Source organism: Stigmatopora nigra, unplaced genomic scaffold (assembly GCF_051989575.1).
Source record: "Stigmatopora nigra isolate UIUO_SnigA unplaced genomic scaffold, RoL_Snig_1.1 HiC_scaffold_25, whole genome shotgun sequence".
NCBI classification, from domain to species: Eukaryota; Metazoa; Chordata; class Actinopteri; order Syngnathiformes; family Syngnathidae; genus Stigmatopora; species Stigmatopora nigra.
In genome coordinates, this window is record NW_027551604.1 from 568,604 (window position 1) to 590,711 (window position 22,108).

The window sequence follows — 22,108 nt, forward strand, 5'->3', positions numbered from 1 at the left end:
AATGATTTTTGAACTAAAAACACTGAAAAAGGTATTTAAAAAAATGCAACTATCAATTTAAAAGGGAAAATCAGGAAATTTAATATGCATCTATACTTTTCATTTAAATTTGATCCTAAAATTGAAAGTTTGCACTCATCGACTTTCCCGGGCCACACGAAATGATGCGGCGGACCAGATTTAGCCCTAGGGCCGCCGCTTTCACGCCTTTGCGTTAGACAGACAACAAAGCCAAAGCAAAATAGATGGGATCATCAAGAATCTTATTATACTGTCTAATTTTGTCGAATGCCAATAAGGTCGATCTATCACTAGTTTTGGTTGTGTTTTTCGAGCTATTGTGATTCATTCAAAATGATAGTGGTCACATTATTATTATTTTTTTTTGCTTTTGCTGATGTTTTAAATCTTTGCAAGGCACTTCACGTGTTGCGATTCATATTTTAGCATTGAGACATGACAATAAAGTATCAAATGTGCAAACCTTGATTGGATATTGTGGGCTTGAGAAACGCGTCCAGCAGTTGTCGCTGCCTCTCGTTCTCTTCCTTAGAGCGGCGCAGTTCGTTTTCATACTCAGTTATGGTGCTCTCGAATATTCCGACTATCTCGTTAGCGGCCTCCGTTAATCGCTTGGCCACCAATGTCCTCAAAATACCGATTTTACACATTTTACCGACCGGACGTCGACAGTAACTTGAGGAAAAGAACCGACTTTTGCTATCTCCAAATTGACAGCTCGGAAACTAAAGCTACGATAACAAACTCTGACGAATTGATGAAAAAACGTCATTATAGGGAAAAACAACATGCGTTTTAAAAGGTCATAAAGTGTGCTTGTAATTAAAAAAAAGGTAAACTATAAGGATCAAAGATTCAAACGAGTTAATTCGTTTAGCAGTTTTGAAAGCTTCCGGTATCTCTTCTTCGATGGTATTATCGGGTGAATACTGCCACCATCAGGACTTGTGTGGCTCTACGAAAACAAACAAACCAAAATACTTTTTAGTGGAATTAATAAATCCTCGCCTTTTATATCATAAGTGTTGATAACCAAATAAACTCAACAATATTTTGATAACTCAAATTTCCTCACATTTGATACTACTTCATCTATTATAAATATATAAAGTTTTTGGATATAAACGAATGACGCAAGTAATATTTTGTTAATCAACATTTTGACATTTAATCCTATATTTTCAGTTTTTTTAAATGTAACGTTTGATCCAAAACAGCATTAAAATCTGAACATTAACATTTTAATACGTTTCATTTGTGTATAATTTACGGATTTTTATGCCTCTGTTGGTACCAATAGCTACTAAAAAGAATCATTGTGCATAAATCGCCACTAGGGGCAGCACCACTTTGCATATAAAACACCTTCCCATTGACTTTGCAGAATAAAACAAATGTTAAGTAGTTTTATTTTATAATATTTAGTCATCAGAGAATATATTGACACGATTTCAGATGGATAATCGTTTTGGCACGATTGCAAACTGAAGAGATTAATTCATTCCAAGCCCACTAGGCGGCGCTAAAACGCATACAAGACACAAGGAGGTCCACAAGAAGGCCTCACAGGTGGACATTTTCACACGGAATAAGAATAGAGTATGGTGGGGCAAGAATGGTGAGAACAGAGTGTCTATTTGGAGAAACGCTGACAAACAAGGGCCACACAATCTATAAAAGCAGCCCGTTTGTGCACTCGGCATCTCGCAAAAGAAGACCAGCAGTTTGCTCGCACTTTGTGGAAGGTAAGTATCAAATGTGAGGAAAAATCAAACTGAAACTTGGAAGATATTCGTAGTATTCATTTTTTTAAATCTCCTAATAGAAGAAGAAACAAGCAACCATGTCTGAAGCGTGAGTATTATTCAATGAAAATTGTAAAATGACTTAAAATACTTGAAATTGAATTCTTCTTCTTATCATCTTTTCAAATGACCGATGAACCCGTCACCCTCTGCGTACACGCTCAGTTCGGTAAGTTTTCTTATATTTTTTTCAAAACACAGCATCTAAAAATGGTGAAATGGAATCACCTCTTTATTCTATGCCACTGGTGTCAAAGTGGCGGCCCGGGGGCCAAATGTGGCCCGTCGTATCATTTTGTGCGGACCGGAAAAGTCAATCATGACTTTCTGTTTTAGGATCCAAATCAAATGATGAGGAGAGATGTATATTAAAATTGCCTGATTTCCCCCCCATTTTAAATCGATAATTGCTATTTCTTAATCCATATTTTCTTTGTTTTTAGTTCAAAAATAATTTTGTAAAAATCTAAAAATATATATAAAAAAAGCTAAAATAAACATTGTTTTAGAGTTATAAAAAATGAATATTCAGGGATTTTAATCCAAGTCTTTTAATCTAATTATTAAAAAAAAAATCTAAATATGACAAGTTGACTTAAAGCGTCCCACAAACCAACCCGAGTCTAATCCCCTTGTTCTATGCTATTTTTTAACTCATTGTATCATTCTATCTTTCTTTTCCAGAAACCAAAAATCTCTGCATCGCGCAGACTATTTTTAAAGGTACGCCCCCTATCAAGCGATTCAGCCGCCGACCCCGCCCAGGTGGAATGAATTGGACGTCCTATGTGCGAACGCTTTTACCGCCAGACCAAAATGATGAAGAAGGCCACGGTGATGTTGGAGAACGACAAGCAAGTACGACAAGAAGAACGCGAGAGAACGCTGAGCGAGCGAGTTCCAGATCTCCAGCTGTCCGGCCTGTCTACGCAAGACCTGCAAGTATGTGGTCGAAAGATAACGCGTCGCCCCGTAGCAAACGCCGCCGCCGTACACGGGTGGATGTCGACAGAGTCTTTGCAAAGAGCTACAGCAGAAGATCGACGCGGTGGATGAAGATCGTTACGACATTGCCTTAAAAGTGGGCAAAAATGATGTGGAGGTACGTCCTTTAACATTTCCCATCCTATCCGTGGTCTATTATGATAATAATATGAATGGAAAAAGATTCAAATGGAACTATTACTCATTTTCTCAACCGCTTTATCCTTACTAGGGGTGCTGGAGCCTATCCCAGCTGAGTTGGCCTTGAATTGGTGACCAGCCAATCACAGGCCACAATGAGACAAACAACCAATCATAACTAGGGACAATTTAAAGTGTCCAACAAGCCTACCATGTATGTATTTGGAATGTGGAAAGAAACTGGAGTACCCAAAGAAAAGCCACGCAGGCCCGGGGACAACATGCAAACTCCACACAGGTGGACCGACTTGGATTTGAGCCCCAGTTTCCGACCGTGAAGCCGACGCGCTAACCACTCATCCACCTGATCGCCACTATTCCACGGTTAAAATCCAAATAGGATAAAAGTTAAATGATAGATTATACCATGTGTGTCAAAGTGGTGGCCCGGGGGCCAAATCTGGCCCGTTAAATAATTTTGTGCGGCCCGGAAAAGTCAATCATTTCTGTTTTAGGATCAAATTCAAATGAAGAGTATGGATGAATATTATATTTCCTGATTTTCCCCCTTTTAAATCAATAATTGTCATTTTTAATCACATTTTCTGTGTTTTTAGTTCAAAAATCATTTTGTAAAATGTAAAAATATATTTAAAAAAAGCTAAAATAAACATTGTTTTAGATCTATAGAAAAATGAATATTCAGGGATTTTAATCCATTTATAAAAAAAAATCTAAATATTCTATCTAAAATGGTCAAGTTGACGTTAAAGCGGCCCGCAAACCAACCCGAGTCTGGCACTAAGGTAAACAAACATATTTTTTGTTGTTGTTTACCAAAGTTGCGCGACCTGTCCCAGAAGATTTTCGAGTTGAAGGGCAAAATGAAGAGACCAAACCTGAAGAGGGTGAGGGTGTCGGCGGACGCCATGTTGGGAGCGCTCTTGGGGGCCAAGGTCAAAGAGTCTGTGGACTTCAAAGCCAACCTCAAGACTGTCAAGAAAGAAGAAGAAAAAGTGAGCATTTGCCACTTTTGGCTTCATTGATATACTCGTAAAAAAAAATGTAAATATTGACCACAAAAAAAATGTCAATCCACAGAAAGAAGAAGTGACCGACTGGCGTAAAAACGTGGACGCCATGTCGGGGATGGAGGGCAGAATGAAGCTGTTTAATGCGGGCCAGTGAATGAAAATAGCAAAACTATCATCCAATTTCAGTAGAAATATTATTAAAAAAATAACAATTGAGGAAAATATCATTTTTATTATCCTGTCAGCAATAGCAGTGAGCACAAACTATCATGTGTAGGGCAATATCTTAGTCCTGATGTGGTTGTAAAAATAAAACATGTGCTTTTGTGCTTTAATTTGTTGCCTGTGAAAATAGTAATTTTAAAGAGACCTTTGTAAATTATCTTTTTGTATAATGACGGGGGTGGACTGGGAATTCGCAATGTGAAACCGCCTGTTTCTGGTGCGCCCCTAAATAGATTGCGCCCTGGGCAGTCGCCCACATTGCCTGTAGCAAAAGCCGGCCCTGCAATGGATGTCAGAGCTGTGCCGTGCTATCTTAGCGCTAAAACGCCATTCTTCTGTCAAATTAACAAAGCCAAAACATCAAAACATTCAAACCACAAGTAGCAAAAGGTTTTGTAAAAATTGGAAAGAAAATACTAAACTACGGACTACCGAACCTGAAATCCACAAGGTTCCATTTTACTCCATAAAAGTACACATTATACGAAAAGTCCAATTTCATTTACTTTCCACCAAAATTAAAGAATTCATGTTATCATAGCAACGTTTCAACCTAATTAAGCTCACCTGCAAACATAAAACTCGCAAACCAGGAAGTTCAAGAAGCAAAAAAAAAAGGGTTTAGCGTAGCATTGCTTCTAGCTATGTTTTTTTTAAACCCCTTTGGGTTGGCGCCATGTCTCGGCCCCTCCCCTGGTCACCCAATCATAAAGCAGCCGCTCTTCCTCCAAATATGGTCATGACGCTGTCCGTGCAGGGCACTCCGGTGCTCCGATTGGCCTGGCGTACTGTCAATCAACCTCCCCTCACACAGACGCGTTCATGGCCGGGCTAAATATTGTCAACGTCGTTGCCGGTTCATCCCAAACGGATTTAAAAGCCACGTAGGGTAAGACGACTTGTGCACGAAATGATTATAATTTTATCATATTATTCCGTCTGCCTGGTAATTGAACTATTTTCACGCTGGGGAACCTTAATGTCGGGGATGCTAGCAGCCGCGTTCGCGTACATTAAGTAAAGCCTAATGTTACAACTAAACAGAAATCCTGGAATATTCTCGACTAACTTGTAGGATGCACGTACAAACACGATTCCGGGTTAAATTGCTCCATGACTTATTATAGTAACGCTAAAAATAGGATTGTACAATATAATGGGGATTACTTTCTATAGCTCGGGTTGCAAAATGTCAGCATTTTGTTCACCAGAAGCTTCTATCCAAATCTCCTATGCATTTGGAATTTTCAGATTTTTCTTTTTTCATGAACGAGCAGCGTTACTGTTATTCTTATTAATTGGAGGAAATGGTGTCCCCACGTGAATAATAAAATAGCCAATATATAAGAATGAATTAGATTACATACATGATGCTAGTGCATCATTTTGGGGTCACGGTTCGACGGTCAAGTTTTTAATTTACCACACTAGAAATATGTCTACTGCTACTAATACTACTACCATTACAGCTACCACTACTATGGCCACTACTTCTAATACTACTACCACCACGACTATGGCTACCACTACTTCTAATACTACTACCACCACTACTTTGGCCACTACTTCTAATACTACTACCACCACTGCTTTGGCCACTACTTCTAATACTACTACCACCACTACTATGGCCACAACCTTCTAATACTACTACCACCACTACTATGGCCACTACTTCTAATACTACTACCACCACTACTTCTAATACTACTACCACCACTACTTCTAATACTACTACCACCACTACTACTACCACCACCATTACTACTTCTAATACTACTACCACCACTACTATGGCCACAACCTTCTAATACTACTACCACCACTACTATGGCCACTACTTCTAATACTACTACCACCACTACTATGGCCACTACTTCTAATACTACTACCACCACCATTACTACTTCTAATACTACTACCACCACTACTACTACCACCACCATCATTACTACTTCTAATACTACTACCACCACCACTACTACTACCACCACTACTACTACCACCACTACTACTACCACCACTACTACTACCACCAATACTACTACCACCACTACTACTACCACCACTACTACTACCACCACTACTACTACCACCACTACTACTACCACCACTACTACTACCACCACTACTACTACCACCACTACTACTACGGCTACCACTACTATGGCTACTACTACTACTACTATACAAATCTTGTGTTGTTTTTTTTAAATGTACTACCACTCTTTTGTTTGTTCAGGCGGGCCTGGCAGCAGATTTCCATGTCCAAACTTTTTCTGCTGAGGCACGGGGAGGGGGCGTGGAACCGGGAGAACCGTTTCTGCAGCTGGGTGGACCAGAAGCTCAGCCAAGACGGCGTGCGGGAGGCCCGCGACTGCGGCCGCCTCCTCAAGGACGGCGGCCACCAGTTGGACGTGGTCTTCACCTCCATCCTCAGCCGCTCCATCCAGACGGCCTGGCTGGTCCTGGAGGCCCTGGGCCAGGAGTGGGTGCCCGTGGTCAAGTCGTGGCGCCTCAACGAGCGCCACTACGGCGCCCTCATCGGCCTGAACCGGGCCGAAATGGCCGCCCTCCACGGCGAGGAGAAGGTCAGGCGGTGGCGGAGGAGCTACGACGTCACGCCGCCCGCCATCGACGAAACGCACCCCTACTTTGGCCAGATCTACGCCGATCGCAGGTACGCCGCGTGCGACGTGGACAAGGAGGAGCTTCCTCGGGCGGAAAGTCTCAAGGAGCTGATGGCTAGACTGCTGCCCTATTGGGAGAGCGCCATAGCGCCCGAGATACGCCGGGGCAGGACCGTGCTGATCGCCGCTCACGGGAACAGCTGCCGGGCCCTGCTCAAGCACCTGGAAGGTACGCCATGCTTACCATTTACACCTGCTGATACCGGGGGAGGAGAGCATTCCATACAGTAATACAAGGGTGTCACACTCGGGTTGGTTTTGTGGGCCACATTAACGTCAACGCAGTTTTTATATGGGCTGGACCATTTTAGATAGAATAGTGAGATTTAAAAAAAATATTGTATCTAAAATGGCTCCGGCACACGTGAAATCAAAATGACCTGCGAACCAACCCGAGTCTGACACCCTTGGTCTAGATCACTGGTGTCAAAGTGACGGCCCGGGGGCTAAATTGGGTCCGCCGCATCATTTTGTGTGGCCCAGGAAAGTCAATGATGAGTGCCGACTTTCTGTTTTAGGATCAAATTCAAATGTATAGATGTATATTACATTTTCTGATTTTCCCCCTTTTAAATCAATAATTGTCATTTTTTAATCCATTTTTTCTGTGTTTTTAGTTAAAAAATCATTTAGTAAAATCTAAAAATATATTTAAAAACAAAGCTAAAATAAACATTGTTTTAGATCTATAAAAAGGGAATATTCGGGGCTTTTAATCCAGTTCTTTTAATCCATTTATATAAAAATAAAATCTAAATATTCTATCTAAAATGGCTGTGGCTCACCTGAAATCAAGTTGACGTTAAACCAACCCGAGTCTGACACCATTGGAATAAAATAACATGCAATTTCATGGCTACCTTTGATGAAACGTTCCATTTTGTGTCATTTACATTCTCACCGAGCCGTCAAGTGTGGCGCCAAAAATGGAAGCTTGACCCCGCTGAAAAAGGTCACCAAGTTTAGGTTACGTTCAACATCCACTTTGACCTTTTAAGAATACCATTTCCTCATGTGTCCATCCACGGTTTATGAACACTTTCTTGACGCCTTGAAATTTCAAACAAGAGTTATTAGGTTAGGATCATCAATAATTATACTTTAATATAATTATAAAACAAATACATCTCATTAATTATACATATATATATATATATATATATATATATATATATATATATATATATATATATATATATATATATATATATATATATATATATATATATATATATATATATATATATATATATATTTACCGTATTTTCACGACTATAAGGCGCACTTAAAAGTCTTAAATTTTCTCCAAAATATACAGTGCGCCTTTTAATCCAGTGCGCCTTATATATGGAAAACATAGAAAACCAAAAACGAAAAACCACCACTGTCGAATATTAAAAAAACACAAACAATACTGTTAAATATGCAGATCAGCCATCTTTGTTTACAAAATCTTCCATCATATAGCTCCTCCCCACTGCAAGATTTTATACAAAAAAACTCCAAAACATCAACAATGGCTGGCTCTACAGGTGACTGTAAAGTAGTGAGTGAGTGAGTTCTTCATACCTGGAAGTCAATAGTAATTCCCCTTTTTTCACCACTATAAGGCGCACTTAATAGTCTGAAATTTTCTCCAAAATAGACAGTGCGCCTTATAATACAGTGCGCCCTATATATGGAAAAAATGTAATTCATTGAGGGTGCGCCTTATAGTCGTGAAAATACAGTACATAATAACTCCCATTTCAACAGGTATTTCGGACGACGACATCGCCAACGTGACTCTGCCCACGGGGGTGCCGGTGCTGCTAGAACTGGACGAACGACTGAAGCCTATCAAAGCTCGCCAGCTCCTGGGAGACCAACTGAAAATTCAGGCGGCCATTAAGAAAGTGGAAGACCAAGGAAAAGCCAAAAAGTCTACTTAATCTGGATCTTGGAGGTTTTGAAAGGTCCGCAATTCAAAATAAAAGGACTGCTTCCCAATGAGACTAGATCAAGTCTTAATGTGAAAGACCGGTCGCCCACTGTGGAAAAATGTTGACTTGATTAACGTGTTTACTAAACGTTGTTTACTAAATAATGCACTGGCTTTAGCTAAAAAAAAAGTGCTGCTAAGAGGAAACGTGTTATGTTTTGCTACTAATCAATCAATGGCCGTCATTTGTAGACGGCATTTTTTGGGTGAAAAAACACGGCAGTTGACATTATACACTTTTTTGAATAAATACGTGTCCCAGCCCGAATTTTTTTTTTTTGAGTGAAGACGTCATCGAATATTTTTCGACAACCTGTTGCTCGTAAATCATTTTTTTCAGGAAATGGCGGTTTAATTTTTTTTTGTCAAAATAGTCCGTGTTTACATTGTTACTGTTTTGGAAGCACTTAAAACCTTTTTGATAGAATAAGTCATCAAAAAAAGCATATTTTCTAATGTTATTGATTGAAAGGCAAATTAAAAAATCAAAATACATGAAAATGGATGCATTTTTTGGAACATTTCACTGTTTTTAAAGCAGACAAAAATTCTGAAGGAACATAACATTGTTATGCTGTTGCTAATGTTGCTGTATGCAAAAAAATCTCATGAAAAATGGAAGATTAAAGAATTTTTTTCTTAAATGTAGTTTTTTTATTGATTTATCAATTTTTAATAAATCGGGGGTCTGTTAAAGGGGGGTTAATTAGACCCCACCATTTAATATACCCCCATATTTAATGGGGTGGGGGTATATTAAATGGGGGTCTATTAAATGGGGGTTAATAGACACCCCATTTCAGGTGGGCTGGACCATTTTAGATATATTAAGATTTTTTTATATAAATGAATTAAAAGAACTGGATTAAAAGCCCTGAATATTCAGTTTTTTTTATAGATCTAAAACAATGTTTATTTTAGCTTTTTTTTCCTATTTTTTTTAATTTGACAAAATTATTTTTGACCTAAAACCACGGAAAATTTGATTAAAAATGACAATTATTAATTTAAAAGGGGGAAAATCAGGAAATGTAATATACATCTAGATCTATCATCTGAATTTGACCCTAAAACTGAAAGTCGCCACTCATGATTGACTTTCCCGGGCCGCACAAAATGATACGGCGGGCCAGATTTGGCCCCCGGGCCGCCACTTTGACACACTCGATTTTTTTTCTTCTTTTTTGAATGGAATGTGGTTGTTGACTAAATGATAAAGTTGACCCAAACGGATGGATGGACTAAACGAAAGCAACGTGAAGATTGTCAAGGCGAGTGGGCGTTCCGATTGGGTGGGGCTGAAGCTTCTTCTTCTTCTTCTTCTTGTTGTTCCCCACCCAATGGAGAGCTTAAAAAGGTCCGCAGATTGCGGCGGGTGGTCCTGTTTTCCAGTTGGGAAGCGCTGAGCGTGCTTGTTTGCTCTTCGGGTAAGTCCACATCTGGCCTCCTCCGTTTAGATACTTTGATAATTTTTTGACACATTTAAGGACTGGAAATTTTGCTGCTATCTCTCGGGGCTTCTCTTTCAACTATACTACTCTTTTATGCTCTTCATTTCAATGGCAATGTGTCTTTTTGATTGGCTTTTGTCGTCATTTAAAATGGATCCATATTGACTCAGTCTCGGGTTGGTTCAACTCCATTTCATGTGGGACCATTTTAGATAGAATATTGACATTTTTTTAAATTGATAAATGGATTAAAAGAAGTGGATTAAAATCCCTGAATATTCCATTTTTTATAGATCTAAAACAATGTTTATTTTAGCTTTTTTTAAATATATTTTTAGATTTTACAAAATGATTTTTGAACTGAAAAACAGAAAAAAATGATTAAAAAAATGACAATTATTGATTTAAAAAGGGGGAAAATCAGGATATTTAATATACATCTATACTCCATTTTAATTTGATCCCAAAACAGTCATGATTGACTTTCCCGGGCCACACAAAATGATGCGGCGGGCCAGATTTGGCCCCCGGGCCGCCACTTTGACACCTGTGCTCTAATACGTAGTGTTTACGGCGACATTTCTCAATATACAGATGAGGAGCCGTTGATATTTGTCGTCTCCGGGGGTTAGGGTCCATTCGGAGCCATTTGGATGGAAAGATCTTATTTTGGGAATGTTGATTTGTGGTGGTGGCGCGCCACTGTAAAAAGTCGCTGGAACAAAAACGACGTAGCCGGCCGGCCGCCCGTTTCCTTAAAAGGAGGCCCATGGCGAGCGACAGTGGGACAGGCCACCCTCAAACACCATGATGATATATTGCAATTGGAGCTTCGTGTATTTATTTATGTTCTTTTTTCTTTTTAACACAAAGTATCTATTTAAATGATGTCATGCGCTAGAAAGAAATGAACAATTTAAATAATAAGGAATTTTTAAATGTGGAATTTTTAAGTTTCCGATGGCCAAAAGTGAAATTGAGTCGATGTTAACGCGGCCCGCGAACCAACCCGGCTCTGACACCCCTGTCGTTGCAAACTGAAATAAAGGTTTATAAGCAAATCAGTATTAAAGATAAATTTAAATGAAATTCAACTTCAAAGCGTAAAAACAACAGAAGTAGCCAAGCAGTGATTCTTTAGTGTACCACTAGAGGGAAACCATGCAACGATAGGATTCCAATACATTGCTATTTGAAAAAAAATAGTCTTAAAAATCAATGCATTTGACCAATAAATAGCATCTATTTAATGTAATCCCCCATTTGCAGGGCACTTGTTTTCCTAAGCAGGCATTTTAACAGGCTTTGGCGACAGTGTGTGTAAACTGTTTGGAATTTGTTTTATGGCGAGAAGTGATACCCTCCTTCCCCACCCAGCCAAACGGCCCCCCTCGACATGACCATATTTGGTCATGTCGAGGAAGCGGCCGTTACTTTTGGATGAATTGTAAACGCTTCTCGTGTCCTTATTTGTGGCCCGTGTTTGGATTGAGATCATCGAGAATGCCGCGGATGGAAATTCATTCATTCATTTTCTGAGCTGCTTATCCTCACTAGAGTCGCGGGGGGTGCTAGAGCCCATGCCTCCTGATTTTGGGCTCCATGAATTGGTGGTCGCTAAATGTGCTAAAACGAATGTTGGCCAATTACAGACCTTTAGTCCATTTAAAGCACGTGTGTCAAAGAGGTGGCCCGAGGGGCCAAATCTGGCTCACTGCATCATTTTGTGTGGCCCGAAAAAGTCTATCATGAGTGGTGACTTTCTGTTTTAGGATCAAATTCAAATGAAGAGTATAGATGTATATTATATTTCCAGATTTTCCCCCTTTTAAATCAATAATTGTCATTTTTAATCAGTTTCTGTCTGTTTTTAGTTTAAAAATCATTTTGTCAAATCTAAAAAAAGCTAAAATAAACATTGTTTTAGATCTATAAAAAAACTGAATATTCAGAGCTTTTAATCCATTTATAAAAAATCTAAATATTATATCAAAAATGGTTAAATTTCTTTATTTCCCCCTTTTAAATCAATAATGGTTATTTTTAAACAATTTTTTCTTGTGTTTTTAGTTCAAAAGTCCATTTGAAAAATCTAAAAAAAAATCTAAAATAAACATTGTTTTAGATCTATAAAAAACGGAATATTCAGGGCTTTTAATCCAGTTCTTTTAATCCATTTATCAAAAAAAAAATCTAAATATTCTATCTAAAATGGTCCAGCCTACATAAAATCAAGTTGAGCCCAAGGCTAACCCAAAAGTACTCCCACTGTGTATACCCAGAAACATTAAGTAGAGCAAGGGACAAAATGATGGCGTGAACGTTAGCATAAAAAGTGAGTGGAGGATGAGGAAGAGGAGGAAGAGGAGGAAGAGAAGGAGGAGGCAGAAGGAGCAGCGTTGCCTTTTGTGGTAGTTCCAGTAGAAGGAGCAGGAATTCCTGCAGCTACTTGGGGCAGTTGGACGGATACAATCCAGGCTCGCTGGCCTTCTTGACAAATGGCAAAAGATAAATAAAAAACAAAACCAGTGGGCAAGCCAATCGCTTGCTGTTCTAAGAAAAATGGCTTCATTCCTTCCACTATTTTCCATAAAGCCATAAACCATGTCATTCCTTATTGGAAAACATGACAAACATTTCAACATTGATTTTTTGGGGGGGCCAGGGGGGTTAACAGAATGAATGTCATGAGAAAAAAAACATTTAAGAGTACCGTATTTTCACAGATATAAGGCGCAATGCAGTACAAGGCGCACCCTCAATGAATGAGATTTGAATTTTCGTTCCATATATAAGGCGCACTGGATTATAAGGCGCACCGCCAATGACTGACATGTTATTTTGTTCCATATATAAGGCACACTGGATTATAAGGCGCAACCTGTCTACTTTGGAGACAATTTCAGACTTTTAAGTGCGCCTTATAGTCGTGAAAATACGGTAATTGACATTTTTGTCCTACGAAACGCTCCTCTTTGTGTTTTCTAGCCAGAAAATCGAATCTTGCGGCCATCATGGATGACGACTTTGAGCACCGCATGGAGCTGAGGAGACAGCGGAGGGAGCAGATGCGATTGGACGCCGAAAAGTACGTACGTGGGCTGGCTGGCTGGCCTGAATGGTCCACCTGTGTGGACATGTTGTCCCTGGGCTTGTGTGGGGTTACTCTGGGTACGTTTAAAAGGTGGGCAGTGGTGGATTGCACAATTTTTGCGTCCTGGGTTCGAATCCAGGTCATTCCACCTGTGTGGAGTTTGCATGTTCTCCCTGGGCCTGTGTAGGTTTTTTTCTGGGTACTCTTGTTTCCTCCCACATTCCAAAAACATGCTAGGCTAGGCTAGCTGGTTGAAGACTCTAAATTGCCCCTAGCTATGATTGGTTGTCCATTTCTTCAATTCTTATGATTGGTCACCAATTCAGGGTGTCAACCCATCTGGTGACCAAAGTCAACTTGGCTTCTGTGGGTTTTCTTCGGGTACTCCAGCATCCTAAAAACATGCATGCTATGCTAATTGTATGCTAAATTTCCCCTGGCTATGATTGGTTGTTTATCTACTTGTGTCTTGCAATGGGTTGTCCACTCATTCGGTGTCCCCCGACTTTGGCCTCAAATCAGCTGGGATAGACTCCGGCACCCCCCAAAAGATAAAACGGTTCAGAAAATGAGATGACGCCAAGAAATTCATGTTTTTCCAGAATGGGTTACGCCAATGACGATGACGAAGAGGCGGCTCGGGAGCAGAGGAGGCGTGCCAGGGAGGAAAGGAAGAAGATGCAAGAATCCCACGCCGTGGCCAACGGGGGCGCCAACGAGGCCGACGGGTACGTGGGAAAGATAAAGCGTCGTGTACGCAGACAACGATATTTGTTGTCTACCGTAGGGTGGCGGCGGAAAGAGAGGATTCCGTTTCCGTTTCTGTGGCGACGGCGGCGGATGACGACCAGGCGCTGGAAGAACGCCTGGCCAAGAGGGAGGAGCGAAGGCAGAGGAGGATGCAGGAGGCCGTGGAGAGGCAGAAGGAGATGGACCCCAGCTTTGCCGCCAACGCCGACGGCGAGGGGGTGGACGAGTGGGCGGGGAAGGCGCCACCAGATGGCGACAGAGAACAAATAGCCGTTCCAGAAGAGGTGATTATTGATGGCGGAAGGAAGGAAAGAAAACTCAACTGAACCAAACAAAAACAAACTGAACCGGACTAAGTCACTTATCGTATTTTCACGACTATAGGGCGCATGGTATTTAAAGGCGCAGTGTCAGTAACAAGTGCTATCTCTGTGGTTTCGTGGTTAAAGTCAAAAATTGAACTCCCAAAAATGCAATTTACCGTATTTACTCACATATAAGCCATTTCCTTAAAACTGCCTTAAAATGTTTGAATTTGACAATTTCTCGCGTATAAGCCACCCCCTGATTCCCAATTTTCACCCCCATATTTAAGTCTTTACATAATAGGGAGTACAAATGTCTTATTTTGAAGGGAAAATATTTTTGAAGAATCATCTATTGGTATTTCTGAACTCTTGTATGAAACAAAAGCACATAATTAGGGTCAATTTCATAATTAGTTTATCCAATAATGATTGTTTTTCTTACTGCAAAACAGAAAATAACCAACAAATACTAAATGTGACTTTGCCGACATCTACTGGTGAAAAAAAAGAGTATAGCAAGTCTTGTACCCTTGTTTCAGTCATCATTTTTCTTAGTTACAAATACGGCTTATATGCGAGAAAATTATGGTATATGTGTATATTTCTTCTCATTTTGTATTCTTTGGCAGGATAAGGCTGACGCAATGGAAGAGGGAGGAGCGCCCCCTGGTGTTGCGGAGGACGAGAGAGAGGAGGAAATGATAAGGGAAGAAGAGGAAGAGGAGGAGGAAGAGGAGCGACAGCGGAAAGAATTGGAAGAAGAGAGGAGGAGACAAGAGGAGGTGGAGAGAAGGGAAGAGGAGGAGAGACAGGAAAAGGAGAGGGAGGAGAGGAGGAAAAGGGATGAGGAAGAGGAGGAGAGGAGGAGAGGAGAGGAGGAGCAAAGAGAAATAGAGGAGAGGAGAAGAAAAGAAGAGGAGGAAAGAGAAATGGAGGCGAGGAGGAGAAAAGAAGAGGAGGAAAGAGAAATGGAGGCGAGGAGGAGAAAAGAAGAGGAGGAAAGAGAAATAGAGGAGAGGAAGAAAAGGGAAGAGGAGGAGCAGGAGGAGAAACGCAGAAGAGATGAGGAAGAGGTAAAGAAGAGAAAAAGGGAGGCGGAGATGGAGGAGATGAAACGGAGAGAGGAGGAGCAAGAAAAAGAGGAAATGGAGAAGAAGAAGAAAGAGAGAGAAAAACGGGAGCTGGAGGAGAAAAAGAGGAAAGAGGAGCAAGAAAAGGAGAAGAAGAAGAGGGAGAAGAAGGAGCAGGAAGAGGAGGAGAGGAAGAAGAAAGAAGCTCAAGAAAAACGGGAAAAGGAGGCGGAGGAGAAAAAGAACAAATATCAGGTCAACTATAAAAAAAAAATCTTATGGAATTACAAATTTTAAAAATATTTTTGGACTATATTTTGATTTTTTTGTTTGTTTTTGTCCCAAAAGGAGCAGAATGGGGCGCTCAAGAAGCTAGCCAGGTAATAGCTAGGAGCTAGCTAGCGCTAAAGTCAATTTATTTTGGATTTTCACTTTTTTAAATGTCTTTTTTAAAAAACTTTCATATTTCCATTCAGGGAGGACGCCCCCAGTGGCGAGGAGGAGCGCCAGGAGGCCGAACGCAAACTAGAGGAGCTCCGGCAACGTCGCCATGACGCCGAGAGCGAGGAGGCGCAGGAGATGAAGCGTAAACAGCACCGCGCCGAAGCCGAGCTGGAGGAGCTCAAGAGGAAGAGGGAGGAGAGGAAGAAGATCCTGGGACGGGAGGAGGAGCGGAGGATGAGAGAGATGGAGGAGAAGAAGAACCGGGAGCAGGTGAGGGACGGCCCCTAGTGGGGGCGGGGTCAGAGGTCCCGTGACTGACACGCCCCTCGCAGGAGGAGAGGAAGCGCATGAGGGAGGAGATCGAGAAGAGGAGAGCACAGGCGGCCCAGAAGAAGAAGCAGGAGGAGGAGGAGCTTACAGAGCCCTCCTTCGCCATTATGGCACCCAAAGGCTCAGCCAAGGTCAACACAGCTTTTATGGGACTTTAACCATCATTTTATGAACTGCTATATCCTCACGGTGGGGGTGCTGGAGCATATCCCAGCTGTCTCCAGGCCAACTTGGTTTCACGTGGACCACTTTAGATATAATATTTTGATTTTTTTTCTTATAAATGGATTAAAAGTTATTTATAGATTAGTTTATTTGAGCTTTTTTTGCAATATATTTTTAGATTTTGAACTAAAAACAGAAACATTGATTAAAAAAAATTAATATACATATATACCAAGAGTGTTCGTCAGGTTGGTTCGGACCATTTTAGATATAATATTTCGATTTTTTTCTTATAAATGGATAAAAAGTTACTATAGATTAGTTTATTTGAGCTTTTTTTTTAAAATACTTTTTTTAGATTTTTGAACTAAAAACAGAAAAATTTATAAAAAAATTTAATATACATTTATACCAAGAGTGTTCGTCGGGTTGGTTCGGACCATTTTAGATATAATATTTAGATTATTATTTTTATAAATGGATTAAAAGAACTGGATCAAAAGCCCTAAATATTCCGTTTTTTTATAGATCTAAAACAATGTTTATTTTAGTGTTTTTTAAATATATTTTTAGATTTTACAAAATTATTTTTGAACTAAAAACAGAAAAAAATGGACCAAAAAATGACAATTATTGATTTAAAAGGGGGGACAATCCAGATATGTAATATGTAATTCGTGCCCTGTGATTGGCTGGCCACCAATTCAGGCTCCACTACCCCTTGCGATCCTAGTGAGGATAAAGCGGTTCAGAAAATGAATGAATAAAAGGCAGAAATGAACCTATAAAAACGGATTTTTTTTCTGACAGATTGGAGCCAAAGCGGAATTCCTGAGCAAATCAACTCAAAAAAGGTGACCATTTCATTTGGGCTTTTGACTCCGCCCCCATTAAAATCGAGAGTGATTATGTTTTTTGTTGTTATTGACATTTGGGGTTCAGCGCCAGAGCAACGCACGCGCCCATCGTCTCCAAGATTGGCAGCCGATTGGAGCAGTACGCCTCTGCCGTTCAGGTGACAAAAATTCATTTGACTTTTGTAATGTAATAATTCATAATTCTAGCAAATGGAGAATTTTTGGGTTGATTGAATCCAGATTTTGATCAAATCGACCATATGTGATAAAAATAACAAATAAAAAAAAAATGTTGCTTGTGCATGACATTGACTTTAATAGTGAAAAAAGATGTTACTGTATACCACTGGTGTCAAAGTGGCGGTCCGGGGGCCAAATGTGGCCCGCCGCATCATTTTGTGCGGCCCGGGAAAGTCAATCATGAGTGGCAACTTTGTTTTAGGATCCAATTCAAATGAAGAGTATAGATGAATATTACATTTTCCCCCTTTTAAATCAATAATTGTCATTTTTTAATCAATTTCTTGGTGTTTTTAGGTCAAAAATAATTTTGTAAAATCTAAAAATATCCAAAAAATCTAAAATAAACATTGTTTTAGATCTATAAAAACTCAAATGAAGAGTATAGATGTATATTACATTTCCTGATTTTCCCCCTTTTAATTGTCATTTTTTAATCCATTTTTTTCAGTTTTTAGTTCAAAAATCATTTTGGCCATCACATCTTGTTTTCCACAGGGGAACAAAGATGTGAAACCCCCCAGGACGACGGTTCTGGCCGACATCCCATCAGGGGGCACGCGATCCATCAAGAGCATTTGGGAGAACGCCAACTTTTCGGACAATTCCGCCAATAAGGTGCCATTTTTTATGACGTTACGCTTTGATTTCCTACAACTGGAGTGGCCATTTTTTGCCTTGTATCAGCAGTAATAATATGTTGACTTTTCTCCAAAATCTGGCAGGACGCCGTCGTGTTCAACAAAAGAAATTCAGCGAGTCGGACGGAAAAGCCCACCCGCGTCGAGAAGACCCCGCCCACCGCCACCGCCGCCATTGCCGAAGCAGAACCGGCGTTAGCGCCGCAGTCCGGGCAACCACGTGCTAATGTAAATTTTCTTTTACCGTCATCTATCATTTTTTTTTAAATCTAAAAAAAAAAAAAAAAAAAGGAAAGAAAGAATCTGGCAACCCATCTGAAATCCTCCCATTAAGCCGAGTATTTTGAAATAATACATTTGAGACTACAATTGTTTGTTAGATGGGGGGCCTATTAGATAAGGGGTCTATTAAATGGGGAGTCTATTAAATGGGGAGTCTATTAAATGGGGGGTCCATTAAATGCATGAACTATTTCTGGGGTTTTTGTACAGGACACCAATAAGCAAAGTGACGTGGGTAACAAACGCAACATGTGGGAGACCAAGAAGAGCTCAACACCCGCCAAGGTCAGAAATTTATTCATTAAAAGTATATATATTGTTTTTTTTTTTAGCTAATTTACGGTCCCTGTCATGCTGTTACAGGTCTTGGCTGGAGTCAGAGGAAAGTTTGTCTAAAAGTAAGTTTTTATAATCACACTTATGGGGGGGAAAGTGTATTTTATGTATTTTTTAAATTAAAGTGATTTTTACAAAATTATTTTTGAACTAAAAACACAGAAAAATGATTAAAAATTGCAATTATTGATTTAAAAAGGGGAAAATCAGGAAATATAATATACATTTATACTCTTCATTTGAATTTGAGCCGAAAACAGAAAGTCGGCACTCATGATTGACTTTCCGGGCCGCACAAAATGATCCGGCGGGCCACATTTGGCCCCCGAACCGCCACTTTGACACCATTGCTCTACATTAACCATAATATTCGAGCGATGACAGTATGTCTTAACCCAACTAAATTTAAATACAGTGAACTTACAACAAGCACGCGTACAACCTTTCACCTGAGAACCACGTGGGGGCGCTCCTGCAAGTCTTTAAATGTAAAACAACTGTTCACCTTGACCTCATTTCTTGACACCGTCGTACCGAGAAACAGTTCCACGTGACACATTGTCGCTTGCTAGCTTAGCAACGATGCTACGACTTGCGCTAACTCGGCTAAATTCCTTCAATCCTATTGGTTGAATGGCGACGGATGGGCGGGGCGATGACCGGAGGAAAGGGCAGATGACAACGTGACACCTTTTCTAAACAATGTGAAAGAACAGGTGGCAACTCCAGCGTGACCACCATCATATTTTTATTTTTATAAAACTTTTTACAACGACTTATTTATATGTGCACTTAATGGTGACGTTTTAAATATATGTCATGACTATAATGACATTCAATTCAATAGGCGTGGAAATTGGACACTCCCATTTTTTGACTCGTTACCTAGGTAACAAAGTACAATGTAAGGCAAGGGTAGGGAACCTATGGCTGGAGAGCCATAAGTGGCTCTTTTGATCAGTGCGTATGGCTCTTTGCTAACCGTTAAATTAAAATATGGAAAGCGCAGCAATAGGGAGTCACGTCTTGCACCATTTTAATCATAATAATATTATATCTTATTACTTATTGATTGATTAGCAATAGTGTTTAAACTTTAAATGACTTTAAAAGAGGTGATATGGCTCAAAAAGACACATTTTCAAGTATATTTTTTAAATGGTTACTGCGTTAACGTTACGAATAACATTTGAAAATATTAGTTTGGCCGTGTGTTGTGCAATTTTGTATTGTTTGACAAAAAAGAGGCGGAGTCTAACCTGTGTCCGTCATTGTTTTGACTGTCTCTAGCACCCCAGCAAATATTTTCTGTGGCTGCCAGCCTGCCGTCCTTCCTTCCTTCAAGCATGACCTCTTGACCAGAATGAGCTTCCCCTAAAGAATACAAAAAAAGTTAGATAATATATATATATCTATAAAAAAATGCATTTGTCTTGCACCATATGATTAATCAACACAAATCTTGTTTGTCAGCGTATGAAAATGTTTCTTCTTTTTTTAGTTTTTTGTGATTTGCTGTCGAATACACGCAATTTTTATTAATCACACAATTATTATGTCCAAATTATATTAAAAAAATCTCATTTTGATTTCATAAATATGGTGATTGATGAATAACAAAACAAAAATAGCAAGAATGTTTCTGATTGGCTAATGGAGATGATTTTTTTTTCTTTTGGTTTCTGATCAAAATAAATCATAATTACTTTTGTATGAATGTATAAAAAGGGGCAAAGTGGTAAAAAACAAAATTTCTTGATATTTGAACAAAAAAATGATGTTCGGATGCTGATTTTGATTTTTTGGGGGATTGAAGTTGATAATTAAATCAATTTTATATTTGTGGTTTGTGTTGCTAGGAAGAATCTAGAACAAAAATAACTGAACTTCAAATGTTATGAATGTATGCTAAAATGAATGTCAAAATGTTTACACATTCCTGTTCAAAAAAGGACTTAAAAATACACAAAGATTACACATTAAAAAACATTTTGTGTTTTCATTACTACTTAAACAAAGTGTGTCAACTTTTTATATGAACTTTTTTAATATTGGTCCATATATAAGGCGCATTGGATTATAAGGCGGCCTGTCTCTTTTGGAGAAAATGGAAGACTTTTAAGTGCGCCTTATAGTTGTGAAAATACGGTCAAATGAAAAAGGAGGGTGTGGCCTCTTCTTTCGGAGGTGGGAGGGTTAGGGTGGGGCATGGGTTAGAGTCCCTCCCACTTCAGTCATTGAGCGCTCTCGGAGTCACGTGACCACCAGGGAAGGGCCCATTGAAGAGCGACGTGTATATATGGGTTAATTATAAAAATAAAAAAACAATTAAAAAAAGAGGGGGCGGAGACACACTTTGCTTGTCAAGATCAAGGAGGGCAAGTCAGTTACACGATCGCTCTGAAGGTAAGGACTCTTATAAGGAGAAAAAATATATATAAATAAAAAAATATATATGTATATCTAGATTGAAATGTTTTTTGTGATATAAAAAAAGTATTTTTTTTTCTGAATTATTTTTTGTGTCAGATGGATGATTAATTTTGCATGACTATTAAATTCAGATGATTTTTTAATTTGACTATTGCATTTAGATGATGATTATTTTAGCATAAATATTACATTGTGATGATTTTTTATTTGACTATTAATTACATTTGAATGACTATTTTTGCATGGCTATTAAATGTAGATTTTTTTTATTTGACTATTAATTACATTTGGATGATAATTATTTAAGCATGACAATTACATTTGGCTGATTTTTTCATTTGTTGTATTTATTGTTGTTTATTGTACTGCAACCATACATATTATGAATAGAAATCTGATGAAAATTAATGGTAAATGATTTTGATAAGTATTTATTTGCTTTTAATAAAAGAGCCATAAATTTTAAATATTTGTAAAAATGCTAAAAATGTTGCTGGGTAGATTTAAAAATATATATATCTGGAAAATAATCGCTAAAATAATACATATACAAAAAATATTTCAATAGATTTAATTAATAAAAAACTGCTAAATAAATTGGCCTTTTATTTAAATTCTTATCAATATTAATGCAATGATCATAACTCTTTTAAAAATGACACAAAGACATATCGTGCAAAAAGAGAATGAGTCACATGACTTGCGAGCTAAAAATGAAGCGTCTCTTTTTTTAAACGGTGCCAACGCTATGTCACTATGCTGTTTATTGATGAGGAATATTGTTTTGACAAATTGCAGATTTATTTCAAGCGGGTGACTCAAGAAC

The 22,108-nt window shown here is 39.1% G+C and overlaps 3 protein-coding genes across 4 annotated transcripts; all 3 read left to right on the forward strand.

Moving 5' to 3' along the window:
- Positions 1 to 1,916: 1,916 nt before the first annotated feature.
- LOC144192102 (troponin I, slow skeletal muscle-like) lies at positions 1,917 to 4,282 on the forward strand. Its single transcript, XM_077711146.1, has 6 exons — positions 1,917 to 1,995; positions 2,511 to 2,549; positions 2,637 to 2,768; positions 2,839 to 2,928; positions 3,794 to 3,967; positions 4,053 to 4,282. Exons 1-6 carry the CDS (start codon positions 1,960 to 1,962, stop codon positions 4,137 to 4,139), a joined length of 558 nt encoding a protein of 185 aa, XP_077567272.1. The 5' UTR covers positions 1,917 to 1,959; the 3' UTR covers positions 4,140 to 4,282.
- Positions 4,283 to 4,960: 678 nt separating this feature from the next.
- On the forward strand, positions 4,961 to 9,525 carry bpgm (2,3-bisphosphoglycerate mutase). The gene is made up of 3 exons (XM_077711351.1): positions 4,961 to 5,099; positions 6,453 to 7,069; positions 8,656 to 9,525. The coding sequence occupies exons 2-3, from the start codon at positions 6,475 to 6,477 to the stop codon at positions 8,829 to 8,831; spliced, it is 771 nt and encodes a 256-aa protein (XP_077567477.1). The 5' UTR covers positions 4,961 to 5,099; positions 6,453 to 6,474; the 3' UTR covers positions 8,832 to 9,525.
- Positions 9,526 to 10,212: 687 nt separating this feature from the next.
- Positions 10,213 to 20,331, forward strand: cald1b (caldesmon 1b). 2 transcript variants are annotated; one of them, XM_077711350.1, is made up of 16 exons: positions 10,213 to 10,308; positions 13,321 to 13,420; positions 14,029 to 14,154; positions 14,214 to 14,460; positions 15,114 to 15,419; positions 15,459 to 15,809; positions 15,903 to 15,934; positions 16,031 to 16,268; positions 16,331 to 16,459; positions 17,304 to 17,347; positions 17,436 to 17,508; positions 18,089 to 18,208; positions 18,316 to 18,459; positions 18,724 to 18,798; positions 18,877 to 18,911; positions 20,140 to 20,331. In XM_077711350.1, the coding sequence occupies exons 2-15, from the start codon at positions 13,347 to 13,349 to the stop codon at positions 18,907 to 18,909; spliced, it is 1,992 nt and encodes a 663-aa protein (XP_077567476.1). In that variant the 5' UTR covers positions 10,213 to 10,308; positions 13,321 to 13,346; the 3' UTR covers positions 18,910 to 18,911; positions 20,140 to 20,331. The 2 variants fall into 2 exon arrangements, with proteins under 2 accessions (XP_077567476.1, XP_077567475.1); XM_077711349.1 differs by having other exon boundaries at positions 15,114 to 15,809.
- The last annotated feature ends 1,777 nt before the right edge of the window (positions 20,332 to 22,108 follow it).

Bases quoted from the DNA above. Each gene is read 5' to 3' on its own strand.
- bpgm (XM_077711351.1), top strand. From the start codon at position 6,475: ATGTCCAAACTTTTTCTGCTGAGGCACGGGGAGGGGGCGTGGAACCGG. The intron at 7,070-8,655 runs GTACGCCATGCT...CCATTTCAACAG, and splicing joins CCTGCTCAAGCACCTGGAAG to GTATTTCGGACGACGACATC.
- cald1b (XM_077711349.1), top strand. From the start codon at position 13,347: ATGGATGACGACTTTGAGCACCGCATGGAGCTGAGGAGACAGCGGAGG. The intron at 15,810-15,902 runs GTCAACTATAAA...TTGTCCCAAAAG, and splicing joins AGAAAAAGAACAAATATCAG to GAGCAGAATGGGGCGCTCAA. The intron at 18,460-18,723 runs GTAAATTTTCTT...GTTTTTGTACAG, and splicing joins CCGGGCAACCACGTGCTAAT to GACACCAATAAGCAAAGTGA.
- LOC144192102 (XM_077711146.1), top strand. From the start codon at position 1,960: ATGAACCCGTCACCCTCTGCGTACACGCTCAGTTCG. The intron at 2,550-2,636 runs GTACGCCCCCTA...TTTTACCGCCAG, and splicing joins CGCGCAGACTATTTTTAAAG to ACCAAAATGATGAAGAAGGC. The intron at 2,769-2,838 runs GTATGTGGTCGA...GGATGTCGACAG, and splicing joins TGTCTACGCAAGACCTGCAA to AGTCTTTGCAAAGAGCTACA.